The sequence below is a fragment of the Stegodyphus dumicola genome, chromosome X1, assembly GCF_044657685.1.
Source record: "Stegodyphus dumicola isolate Sdum_Otavi_A_Nest chromosome X1, ASM4465768v1".
Lineage (NCBI taxonomy): Eukaryota > Metazoa > Arthropoda > Arachnida > Araneae > Eresidae > Stegodyphus > Stegodyphus dumicola.
This window is the reverse complement of record NC_140780.1, coordinates 79,641,671-79,655,990: the sequence shown is the minus strand read 5'-3', so window position 1 is coordinate 79,655,990 and position 14,320 is coordinate 79,641,671. Positions and strand designations below refer to the sequence as shown.

At 32.2% G+C, this 14,320-nt stretch overlaps 1 protein-coding gene across 2 annotated transcripts in view; it reads right to left on the bottom strand.

The window, feature by feature from the left end:
• LOC118192343 (uncharacterized) overlaps nucleotides 1-14,320 on the bottom strand; it is a 288,524-nt gene that overhangs the window by 147,194 nt on the left and 127,010 nt on the right. For both annotated transcript variants that reach the window (XM_035363282.2, XM_035363285.2), the window contains exon 7: nucleotides 4,591-4,908. In XM_035363282.2, coding sequence (XP_035219173.2) covers nucleotides 4,591-4,908 — 318 coding nt within the window. The remainder of the gene's footprint in view (nucleotides 1-4,590; nucleotides 4,909-14,320) is intronic.

Here is a 14,320-nt window from a genome sequence, read left to right as displayed (position 1 = left end):
ACACTAGTTGATGACCACAATCATTGCTGATTGTGAAACATAATTTGTAACAGAACATGATTCTGGACCACTGCTGCAGATCGCATAAGTAACTGGGAAAGGAGAGTTCTTTCCAAGTTACTCAACAATATTTCCCAATCACGCCGTGCTCAAAGTGGAATGCACATAATATGCTTCTGTAAATATAAGCCAAAGCTACTTAATTGCTGAGAAATGGTTCTTACAGATACACAGGTGCTGGTAGCACTGGCAAGGTCTGCAGCTATCTAGTTAAGAATAGTATATCTATTCCTTAATGCAATTCAAGCAATATATCTATCAACCCTCTTGAGATGTGATGGTCATCTTATAGCCTTTGGCATTATTTCAGAGAGCACTTCTACCTTTGGGAGCCTTCCTTAACTATGAGATAACACTCTTCTAAAATGTGTCTATTAATGGCAACTTGAGTGATAATTTGTCCTCCATTGAGATGTCCAATTTTTTACCATGATTGTAGGCACTTAAGTGATACTCACAAACATTCTGCAGTCACTACTTGCCATCAAAAATGGAAATCTACAGAAATATTTTTAGAAGCCAACAAACACTGCCCCTTGCTATTATGAATAAAGAAACAACACAAGTGCATTACCTTTCATATATATATAAGAGGTTGTTGCTCTACAGTGCCTTCTATACTTTCTTTGACGGCAACTGTGTGGCTGCTGAGAATGGTAATTTGCGTAAACCATTTGCTCCTTAGCAATTGTCAAGCAGTGAAAAAAATATTCAAGCAAAACTTAAAGTAGCATCAATATGTAACTTCTATGCAGTCACAAAAGTTCTTCAACTATCTCTTTCGTGAGAACTGGCATATACTCATGTATTCCCTCTCTCAATCATCAAGGTGTAATATTAGAGGAAAAGAGGAATAATTTTGTAAGCAAATTTGGTTTTTCCAAATTATTTTAGTTTCACATAATATAGAATTTAAATATTGGGCTGGTGAATTCGAAATGACAGATCTCAAGTAAGTTAGAAATGAGAAAGCAAAAGGGTGGTTGACCTATGTGAAGGCCTCCCAGAAATATAATCTCCTCCTCCTCTTCTATGCAAACCAGAACTCCAAGCAAGCCCGCCTAGTAAAACGCCTCAGGAATGTAAGTGCAACTCTTTCCATTAGAAACCTGCCATTCAAACTAGAGTTGGGAAAAACAGTTTCCTCGGGAAAGTTTCTCATGGCATAGTGCATCGCATTTGAGATAATACTATTCCATTGCTCTATTCCAACAACTCATCAGTGTAAAGAGTGGACCATGGACAATTGAAGTCAGTTTTCCTTCATAAGTTTTCAGACTATGTCATTCTGCATTATACAATATTAGCATCTGGAACACATATAGCAAGTTGACAGGCATTGACTATGATACCTCACATAGTCTGGCTTCAACAAGTCTTTGAAACACCATAGCCACTGTGTCATTCTGCATTAGACAATATTAGCACATGGATTACATACAGCTAGTGAACACATTATCATCCAGCACAATACCTTACACAGTAATGGCTTCAACCAGTTTGAAATACACCAACCTGGTTTAAAAATTTCAGAACAAATTATATTTTAATTCAGCATAATAAAAACAAAATTATTTTTTAATGCATAAATGATTTGATTTTTTTAGATTCAACAGGACTAGCTCACTGGTTATGATTTGTGAAGATAACTGAGTCCATTACACTGAATATTAGTAAACTACATAATGAAACACTTATTAATACAGATGAGCTACAGATGTACAAATGATAGGAGGAAACTTACAAAACGACAACTCTGCTAAAGGAATTTCTATACGTAACATACCTAGAAACTACCTATCATCCCACTGTGCTCTGGTATCTGGCTGCAACATGCAAGGTTTGGACACATTGATGCTGCACGATCTCACTCCTACACACGGGGGATGTGGAATAAAGTTTAGCCTTCCATCATGCTAGAAAACAATATAGAGTAGATTCAGCATCAAATTGTTCCCAATAATAAAAAAGTAGATCTGGTATAACAATCTTCACAGATCTCCACACTAGCTGGATACAAATCATCATTTAATGTGCTTTTCAAAGCCACCTCTCCGTGATCAAGACTTGGTCTTACTTGTGGAATAGTGTATAGCTGACATAATTCAACATATCTTCCATAGAAAATATCTGGATCATTATTGTGCTGAACATCACAAAACGAACCAATTTCACCGGAAACAGCCAACACTCATAATGTTCTTGCATTACGTGACAGCATTTGTCCCCAAAATCTAGCTAATATTGCATAAGTTGGGTTATAAAACCCTTTTTCACCTACTACATTGATCAGATCTTTCTTCAACAAACTGTCACCTTTATTGCCAGCTAGACAACTTTTGTTCTAGCCAGAATTTACAAAATCACAGGCTAGAAGTAACAAAATATGTTTGCCAGGTAATCAAAGAATTTAGGTTACAGCCACAGCACAAAATTACTTCACACACAGAACTTACAATTTCACTAAGAGTAGGCAGAAATGCCTCGATGCCAAGAATTAACTTGATTTACCTTCCTGTTTGTTAAGGCCTTATATAAGTCAGTCACTTGTCAACCATTTAAAATACACTAATCAAATGCTATACAAAGTCCAAAATCTAGATAACCTCCCAACCACCAGCAGAAGAAAAAGGAAATTTTGATAATTTCTCCCCCCTTGTAAGATTCTTAGGAATGGAGTATATAATACACGAGAAAAAGTAGGTGCAGCTTAAAATCAGTTTTCTCCTCAATTACCTGAGATTCCTGTATGTCACTTTTAAACACCCATGCCATTCAGGAAATCACATCATGGACAATGACCATGCTTTGACAGGCATTGTATTGGCATTAGCTATGACCACATTTTTTACTCTTGAACAGTTGTGGGATCGGCATGGCCTTTCTATCCGATCTAAGCATCAAGTGAAGCTCTAAGATATATTTAGAGCAGGATGGTACTCATATTGATCATTTTAATGGCATAGCAGAAGTGACGGAAGATTCCAAAATATAGCAAATTAACTCCTAATTTCTCTTCTTTAACTTTCTAATTTGAGTCAACTCTTTATTCTTCCTGGCTATTATAGCAAATCGTGCCCTTCTGTGTTTTTAATTTCACTCAGCTTATTATTTTTGAATCTTGTTATTATTACAGGTACCTTAGTAAAATTAAAGTTTGAATAATGATTTAAAGAAAAACCATAAAGATCATGATAAAGTCATGTTTGAATGGGTGAGACTGTCACAGTGATGTCCATATTGGCTGAGGCCAAAATATTTCATCTGGAAATTTCTGAAATCCTGAATTGACAAAATGCTGATGATTCCAATGTCGGGCTTCACATGGGACACACTTTAACCCTTTGCGGCTCAGTGTTCCACTACATGGAACACCCAAATTGAATCGCTTCTGAAACCTTTAAATTCAACCGTAAATAGATAAAAATGCCTTTATAATATACTTTGAACTTTTCTTTTTAAACAGTAGAGAGCAGCATATCACAAGGAGACACAGAATTTTCATTTATTATGTGTTATTAAAATCCACTTTTTTTCAAGTAATTTTCTCTTTTTAAAAAATTTTATTTGGAAAAACAATTAGGCATAATTTTGCTGGCTGTACTCCAAATTATCTGTTCTATATTTTTTTAAATCTTTCAGACAAAAGCCATACGCAGAATCGTTGAATAAACCCTGGTGTTCCATTAGCGGGAACACTGCGCCTTTAGCGATCTCATGCTGTTACGAATCAGGACATCTGTGGTTAGGAGAGAACATCCGTTGTTTACGTTTTCTGTTTCCGTTGCTTTTGGGGGGGAATAAATTCAAATAAAGCAGTATTGAGGGGTGAGGTCTGTTTTGTGTTATGAAAGTCCTAATATTGGAATCTCGAATTTTTTTAGACTAGTTTTTTAGGCGGGAATTTTATTAGTAGCTTGACTCATCTTTACTTAGAGCTGCGCGAATTTTTTGCTGTCACTTTTTAGTCTCATTCCAGTTTATTTTCAATAATTGTGTATATATTTTTCATGTATGTATATATCATAGGCTTATTTTTCTTTATTCTTAATATTAATCATAGTTAATTTTTTTATTATTAATTTTCCATAAATGGCGCGGAGAGGTCTATCTCTTTCCGAAAATTTGTAAATATTTTTGTATATAGGACTTGTGTATATAGATATTTATCTCATTTATCCGTATATATTCAAGAATATTGTGTATATCCAGGAAATCATGTATACAGCCATAATACAGAGTTTTTTTCATTCTTATACAAACGCTTCTACTCATTTTCGTGCTTCACTGCAATGCTCGCTTAGTCGCACTTTTAAAAGCTCTGGCAGCGCAGTGTTCCACCTCATGAAACACCTACAGAATTAAAACAGTAAGTGCATCTTTTACAAAATTTTACCTGTATACTCCTTTAGGACTAATTAGACTGCATACAACTTTTTTTGTTGAAATTCCGACGTTAACGTATAGTGCGCCGCAAAGGGTTAAAACAAGAAACTGAAATAAAAATGGTTTTGGATTCTAGGTACTTACCATAGCTTGAGCAACTTCATCACAGTTGTCAGTTTCAATATCAAATTCAAACTGTATAGCTTCATTTTCTTTATGTTTCTCCTTCCTCTTCTTTGGATCTAGTAAACGCAACCATAACTCAACTTTACTAGATGTACTTTGAATACTTTCTTCTTTGTTAACAAATTCTACTTTAAGCCCTAAGTCCTCCTGAAAGAATTCGAACTGGAGAAGATCTTTCACAGTAGGTCTATCTTCTTTTGTTGATGATATACAAATGCCAATAATTTCTTTCAGCTCTGGTTGCTCGACCTTTTTAAAATTCTGAGGCAGAATTCCCTAGAATTAGAACATAAATTAAAAATGATTTTACTTTCTGTCTCTCAATATCAACAAGTATGTCAGTATCAACCGTGAATGAATCAAACTAAAGTTCTGCTACTGCTGCTACAATTAGGATTTTTATAAATAGATGAATTTCAAAAATATTTAAAAAGCATATTCCAAACAAAAACAAAACATTTAAATCACACAAGCTAAAATACACATATTTCTATGACCATAATGCAGAAATTTTTCATATAAAAATTCTAAACAAATAGATAGACTGCTTCTATGTTTGGCAAGAGCTGAAAGTGAAATAAATTATTTTTTGCAAGAAACATAACAGCTTTAGAAAAAAGAACACATGATAAGCTTTACCATAGCGTATTTCATTTTTATGACACTTTTACTTGAGAATTCCAACTGATTAACAGTGGCAACACTTCAGACACTACAATTATACATGAATGTACACCTGAGTCATTCAGATATTTGCAATCTTTACCATTTTAATGCATTTTGTATGAAGTAAAGGGGGTAGTGTAATCACGAAAAATTGCGGGTTTCATATTTCAATGAAAATATCCATTTGGACCACTATCGAATGCTATTTAATAACGTTTTTGTGAACCATCCACATGCAAGGACAGAATAAAGGATCCCCCCCCAAAAAAAAGAATTATAAAGCTGATTTAAAATGCATTCAGGAAAGATTTTTTTTGTGGCGTCTATACATACGTATCTCACATAACTAAAAAATAAATAGCCTCAGAACATTGAAATTCCGTGTATAGGATGGCTATAACATGTAGTTGTGCACCTCCTTTTTTGGTTGCAAATGGCAGCACGAAAAGTATGATACCCACTGTTACTCGGCTCAGTGAGCTCAGTTCTTTTTTTCTTATATGTTGGTAAATTGTGCATTCTTTTGCTTTAAAAATGATTTAATTATGTTGTTCTTATCTTCCGGTTAAGGTTTCTAAGTCTTTAGTTAATCTGCATGCAATAGCTGTAGAATTATCAACAATTTAAAAGCTGTTTAAGTGCGGCTAAGATTAATTATTTTTTACCATAGCAGCCCTATTTGTTTATATTTGAAACTTAACAGAATAGTGAATTAAGTCTTTCTGCAACTTCAGTGTCTTTCTGTGAGTGGGACCAAAAGGAAACTTAGATTTGTGCACCAAAAAATCTGCCTTCTTCCCTGCTGGCCAAATTGTTTTTGCGCAGAAACTGTAATTACAACTATATTTTTTTTTAATTGTTTCAACTATTTGCTGCTTTATGTTTTTCTATATCTTTCAAGTTTTAATGAAGATATTTTGAGGTTTTATTTATCTCTGCTTTGCCGCAAAGTGAGAACTTAATTTATTGTATGAGGAATATATCTAATGAAATTCGAGGAAATAAGTTTAACGAAAGGCAGCGAAAATGTGTATAATTTTCATTATTTCATCTTTCTTTTAGCCCCACAATCCAAATTCAAACTATTCTTAACTTGTACCGTTAGTAAAGAAAAGCATGATTCAATAATCATCATTAATGGTTAAGACTGAGAAACCCAGCCAGAGAGGTAAATTCAGGAAATCTGGGTCAAATACTGATTTCAAAATTGATAAGAAGACACAACATTCCATTTCAAATTATTTTAAGAACTGCCATGAAGCTAAACTGAAAAATGAAATGACTGCAAATAAGTACTGCATATTATGTGATGATGAACGGCAATTCAAAAAAGCTCAGAAGGCTGTTTTGGAATTTTAACAAAAAAAAAAAGTTCCATTTATAAATGATATTCTGGGAAAAACAGATTTCCACTGAGAAGTCATTGTTATTCAAGGTAAATAATGACAGTGTTCAATTTCATCAGAATTTTGAACAGACACATTAAAAATCAGTTAAAATCTTGCAGCAAAAACACAATGTATATTTTGACAAAAATAACAGTGAAAATATAAATGCTTGCAAAAAAGTTATTTGGAAAAAGATCGTTAAAAAGTGAAAGCAAGCTGAACAGCTGATGAAACTACAGACAATTCTTCAAATAATCAAGTATCCATGTAAGATATGTGGAAGACTTTGAAAGAAAAACTATTTTAATAGAAAAGTGTTTTTTTTTAAATTCATGCTTGTAGTGGTGACATGGACAGAAGGCTCGTTTAATAACATTACAGACATTACAGATAACCTGACATCACTATGCTTAGATTTGAAACACATGGCTCTGATGATATCTCTGCCAGATTTGACATATTCAAGGGCTCATAAGCTGAAGAGAGAGAAATATTTCGTTCAGTACTTCTATGTGCATTAGGCTTCTCACTCATTCAGTTTGATACCTTCAAATGTATGCCACATTAAAAATATTCATAATTACATGGGAGCATTGAAAAATGTTCATATTTTATTTTATGACCACCCCAAAATGAAATTCTATTTTGCAAGAAATATCACATTTGCATCCATCTTTAAGAAGAAAATCTCTTAAAACACTTTGCCCCACTCGATGTATAGACAGACATAAATTTGTTAGGGTTATCATAGAATTATTAAAATTTTTGTGTTATGTATTAGAAATAATTGAGATTGGTGTGACAACAAACCATTTTCTTGAAATTTTAACTTAAAAATTCCACTTTTGTGATTGCATTATTCTCAGCTGCAAAAATTTTTTCATGTACACTGCCATTAAATAGGATTTCTACATACAAAATCGATAGGTCTCACTACAGAAGTTCTACTATGTGGCAAATTTTAAGAGAACTGCAGGAAATTAGTGATAATTCAGAAAACATTTTCAAGGTAATGTATTCAGACAAGGACACAGCTCTCAAGCAAATAGATGAAAAAGAATTTAAAATTTGTGTTATGCAGTTGGCAAGCAACAAAACATGTCATTTTAATATTATAACTGAATCCATCAAATACTATTTTCGAGTATCAGTTATTTTCAATCATAGCAAATTAGCTTATATATCTGCAAAACAAGCTTTTGAGGCCTGTAATAAAGCAATTTTTTCTAATACAGTACAAGGTCCAGACATCCAACATGCAGAATGATCTAAAATACAAACCTCTGGATCATTGGCACTTTTTAAGATTTTTTTTTTTATGCTTTGCCCTAAGACATTAGGTATTTTTTTCATAGTAAAGCATATGGATAGGTTTCATTCTTAATTTCCCACTTGAATTCAGCACTTACGTCAACCTGACAAATTATCATTCATTATTATGTACCATCACTACAAGACGGGCAGACGGGAACTTCAGAAATGAATCATGCAGCATTATGTAATTCTTTTAATTTTACTATTAATAGACTGCGACTAACTCGGCTGCAAAGCGTTGAGTTGAGAAGAAATTTCTTTCCAGTGCAAAAAATAACATTTTGTAAATTAGACTTACAGAAAAAAGATTACATTTAATGCTGCTAGAATTCAGAATAACTGATTGGTTACACAGTTAAGCCCAAATTCATGCCAGAACTAGTGTGGCAACACTGGGCAGCAGTATTTAGGAGAGGCCAAATTTCTAGAATTTAGAAAAGCATCGATAATAATGAGGGATGGAAAAATCTTTAGAAATTAGTGAAGGCACTGAGACGTAAAATTTCAAAAGTTTTGTAATTTAGGGAGGAGCTTGGCAGCAGAATTTTGCACCTGCAGAGACTGCACCATGCCACAAAATCTCTAGTGCCGGCCTAGATATGACTTTAGTATATCAGTTGTAGAGTTCCTCACTTTGTAAATGCTAATTTATAGTTGAAACATGAAGAATCTTAAGAACTAGTAAGCGAATAATCGCTTGAGTTCATGTAGATGAAACAACAAGCACAAAGGGTAAAATAACCCTTTATTATTCAGATAAAAGTTAACAGAACTCCATCTTGGAGTTTTGCAATAAAGCCGAACACTCTGGCTTTGAACTTAAGATTTTAAGAACTAAACTAAACCAAAGAGATATAGCCAAAGCTGCAGTTGGCCCCTTAAGCACAAGATGACTACGAAGCTATCAAGGGCCTGAGTATGGCCGAGCATAATAACAGCTTTGCGAGAGAGTAGCCAAAAAGGCAGATGCGCGCAAATCAGGAACTCTGATTCTCTCTAACTCAGTAAGTAGAACTTCGCGGTTAAATACCGCTCTTCCTCGTTATGTATTCAGATGTGATACTAAAACAACGTTCTGCCCAGAAGTAGTTAAGTTGAAGCTAAGAATTTGACAGAAAAGGAACTTTAACTTAAAATTTAACTGTTAATAAAATTAACAATTCTTACATACTACTTAAGCATAGTCATAAGTAAAATGAATAGTTAATAACTAAGATAATTCAAGCTTAACTTCATCAGCATATGACAGAAGCAAGATAAAATTTAGTGGAAACATGTAATAGTGTACACTGGACACAAGCTAAGCTTCATGACCGCTGCAAATTTGGAGGTTTCCACATATCGCAACCAAAAAATAAAATTTTCCACTTAACAGAATTAGTGAAGAAATGCAGAGAAGGTAATAAATGAAGGCAATATAACAATTTGGTAATAAATGAAGACAATATATTTTTATCATGATGGCAATGCCCTAATAATCAATCAACTAACAGACAGTAAATTATTCTAAATGCAGAAACTATCACTACCGATAATGAAGATAGTGACAAAGAAGTTGTTCTGAATGAAAAAATTTTAGTTGACAATTTAGTGGGAATTCTCCACACAGTAATTACAAGACTTGAACAATGGAACTTTGTAACTAAACAAGAAATTATGTCTATCTATAGAATTAAAGAGAACATTTCACCATAAAAAACAAACAGAATTAAACAATTTAGATCGAAAGAAATGTGTAACTAAACAAGAAATTATGTCTATCTATAGAATTAAACAGAAAATTTCAACATAAAAAATTAACAAAATTAAACAATTTAGAATGAAAGAAATTATTTATAAAGCAAACAAATAAATATTGAGTTTCCTTTTATTTATTTTGATTCCTTTCAGGTCATAAATGCTTTATTATTTCATAAATTGCTATTTCATATTTTCAATTTTATAATTTCTACATCCCACCTTACTAGATTTAAACTGATGATATAATATCTGAAATCTGCAATTGCCAAAGTCCTGATAAGTCCCAATCTGGGATTTTGTACTGTATTTACAAATTTTTAAAATCTTAGCAACCTTACTAGTTACCATGTATACTGAAGAAAGATCGCTTTCTAGGTTAAAATATTTAAAAAATTGTTTTACAAAAATAGTACGTGATAATTATTTAAGTGGACTGTTTACCATATACCTGTATATGAAGTAGAAGTTTTAAACATTCTTTAGAAAACAAAATGAAGAACGAACATTAATATAGGATTTGGTGGTAATTAAGCATTGCTCTTATGAATATCTTTGGCATGATAAAATAGTGTGGGTATTTTTGTATTAAAGATTGATATTTAAATAAACTTTCATTAACAACATAACAACGTGAATGCAATTCAAATAATGACATATATTGTATGTAAATAACTTGGCATAATTGCAGATATATTCTTTAGAATAAATTTAAATTTTAAATGCTATAAATACAAAAATTTGCACAACAGCATCATGACATTTTACAGCAATTGCACTTTCCAAAATTAAATTCTAGGTACACCACAGTGAAATGCATCAAAAATACTTGCACATCTAAAAATCAAAACAAGCTTTTAATTTTCTGCAATTAAAATCTCTGAAAAAAAAACATTACCCAAACTACTTTACACAGTGTGAGGTGTTATGTAAGTTGCATTTAGATGAAAGATAGCATTACCAGTGTAAAGACTGTTAATGCTAGCTCAGATTTACTAAATCTTTCTTTAAACTCACATAACAGACCTTTGTTATATCATTATACACTTTGTTATTAGGAACAAAATCAGATAAGAGATATCACTTGACAATAAGTTAATGAATAAATTTATGGAGATGAAATTTATAAGTCATGCAAAGGCGCAATTAACTGCACTAATCAAGGAAAGGAAGGCAGGGAGCTAAAAGCAGGGTGGGAAGAGGAATCGATTGTAACATATCTCTATATTTCCTTTTAAATTAGAAAAATTTTATTTTAGACACATTCTAAAGATGTATACAGGGTGTTTATAAAGTCTCTATACATTTTTGCTTAACCAGGCTTTATTCTGAAATATAAGTTATTTACCTGAAAACTCAACATAATAGAACACTGAATTAATGCATTTCAATATGCCCCCCTCCCAAGTTTCTAGGCACAACTGCCACTGTTCCACTGCACTCCAGAACACCTTATATAAACACTAAACTCCAGAACAACCTAGACCAGGAGTTCTGAACCAGTGGTATTTTTAACTATTAAATTCAAAAATTAAATCCCCAACATCCTGATTGAGTTTTTCTCCAACACTCGTAAATTTATGCGATCTGATCTTTGATCAAGGTAAATAGCCACTTACAGACTTAAAGAAGAGGTGAACGATCTGTCTGAATGGTAGCTTTCGTGGTTCTTCCATGTTGTACATTTAACAAATATTCTTTTAGCCGTAGACATAACAAAATTTGCAATAAATGATGTTTTTAAAAGAAGTGATAGAAATGGATGCTGAAACACAAGTTACTATAGAAAAGATAATAGTACATCATTAATTCTCTTTAGAGTTTATCGATTAATTAGCATGTCAGCACTTTATGCCGCCATTGCCAGGCTCATATTGCTCCAATTTCAATGAGAGTAATTTTTTGTGCCAGTTTGCTGTCTCTAACAGCAGGTATTCTGTCTTCTTGTTGCTTTGTATTCATTACTTTTCTACATGATTTGTGAATTAAGTTTTAACCCTCCGACTGCTTAATTTGTGGACCGAAATCACTTCCAAAATTGTGCATATTTTTGGAGGGGACACATTTTAAATCTATATATATTGAAGAATGCACTTTTTCTTTCTAGTAAATATTTTTTATATATATTTTTATCATGAGAAAGTAAGTTGCCAAAAAAAAATTTCAGATGTTATCACCCAAAAAATCTTTTTTTTTTAAATAAATTTCAGTCAAATTACAGTTAATTTACATTTATTGCATAATATAAAAAAGTAAAATGTATAAAATTTAAGAAAATATAAAACGCTGAGGGAAAAATACCTTAGAAATGCAGTTTAGTATGATATTCAAAACAGGGTCCAACTTCCCAGTCTTTGCACCAAATTCAATAAATCTAATTAATAATCAATCTAATCAATAAATATAATTCATAATTCAATAATTTAATTAAATAATTAAGATAATCGTGGAACATTTTCTAGCAGCCATTTCTGTAAGAAAAAAAGCGCAAAAAGTGATGTTTGAGCGGTAATACCATGTGCCTTCAAATGCCGCAATTTAGTGGACAACTAACGATATCTGTTAGCCAAAATGTAAACTAAACACCTAATACTATATATAATTTATTTCAATGGTTAAACGGGGAAAAAATAGGATGCGCTCTTCAATAAAGGAAGAAAAACATATGCCCACTGAAAACGCAGGATGAGCAAATTTTGCTACATTTGAGTTGCCCGTGGAAATCACGGAATGATCAGCCAGAGAGTTAAGAAGAAATTATTGAAGTTCAAAAACAGTAGACAAGTAACAAAAGGTTTTGTTACTTCAAGTGAAAAAGCTTTCGAAGCTAGTTAGATGGTAAGCCTAAGAATTGCTAAGATTGGGTAGGCTCACACTATTGGAGAAAACCTCACATTATCAGCAGCTAAAAATATTGTTTTAACATTACTCAATGAAAAAACGGCTAATGAAATTAATAATATTCCGCCAACAAATGATACATTGTGAAGCTTCAGTAGCCAAATCAATCTCTGGAAGCCTGAAAATTGTTTTAAATCAAGCAGTGAAAATTATTAATTTTATTGAAAGCTAAGCTTTAAATTCAAGAATATTTACAATTTTATGCCAGGAAATAGGCAGTGACCAACAAACGTTTCTGTTACATTCCAAAGTAAGGTGGTAATCCAGGGGCAAAATATTAAATTGTCTTTTCGAACTTCGATCAAAAATTCAAATTTTCTTTCTGATTCAAAATTTGAATTAGAAAAATGTTTACTTAGGGAATTATGGTCGGTACGTTTAGCATATTTAAATGATATATTTTGGAAAGTTAATTGAATTAAATTTAGGGTTACAAGGACAAAATGTTAATTTGTTTACTGTTAGAGACAAAGGAAACGATAAAAATACCCTCAAGCTAATAATCAAAGAATTGGATAATGATATTTTACGCTTTTCTAACTGAAAATACAGGAATAAGCAACTGACATTTAAAATCATTGTTTTTCATTCATAAATAATTACAACGTGGACATAACAAATTCCTGAGGATTATGAAAAAGAAAATTGAATTAGAAATCCATTTTGTTAAAATATTATAAGGTATTTATCCTGCCTTCTTAGCATGCCTTCATGGTATAATGGTCAGCACGCTAGGCGCATATTCGATAGGTCTGTGGTTCGAGTTCCGGTGAGGGCATTGGTCATTTTTCATGTTTCCTGCTTCCAAATAATATAATTTTCTCTGCAATATCTCTGAAATTTTATCTCGTGAAGAAACAGAACAATTGATGAAAATTTCCTGTGATCGAACACTAATTGAAGATTTCAAAAATAACACACTCCTTAACTTTTGGCTTAACCGATAAATAGAATTTAAAAGCATTTTAAATAAAGCTATTAAATTTTTATTGCCTTTTGGCACAACCTATATGTGGTGGAACAAGAATTTTCTTCCATTGTATAGTTAAAAAATAAATGTGGATTCCAATTTGCACTTTAAAACTAAGCGAAATAAGACCAGACATAAAGAAATTGATTTCTCTTAAACAGGCCCAAATTATGCACTAAATTTTAGAATTAAAGTATTATAACTTAAATTTGGATTCTTAAAATAATAACTAATTTTAATCAAATATTTTTAAGTGCATATATTTATTTAAATAGCCAATAGGTTGTGCACATGGAGAAATATTTTTTATCCAAAAGAGCATTAGCCCAGAAGAGCTATTAATTTCAAAATGCCATTTTTTGTCGATTCAATTTTCAAACTGTTGCCGCCTAATATTATCAGCCTGTATTATATTTAAAGAAACTAAATAATGAATATGCATGAATGCCTGAATGTTTCTCGCATTGTGAAAAAACAACAGTACATATAGCCAACAAATTTTGAACAACACAGATTTCCAACCGAACATGGCCATTTGGAAGCCCAAATTTTGAATTAGGTTTATTATCTATTCAAATTTTGTGAAACTTTAACAAATTTTTGATTAACAAACTCAACGATTTGAAAACGAGCAATGGTAACACTATATGAAAAAAAAATTTAATCTTCAGCGTGCAGGACTGTGTATCAGATATTCTTTTGGTATGCTGCT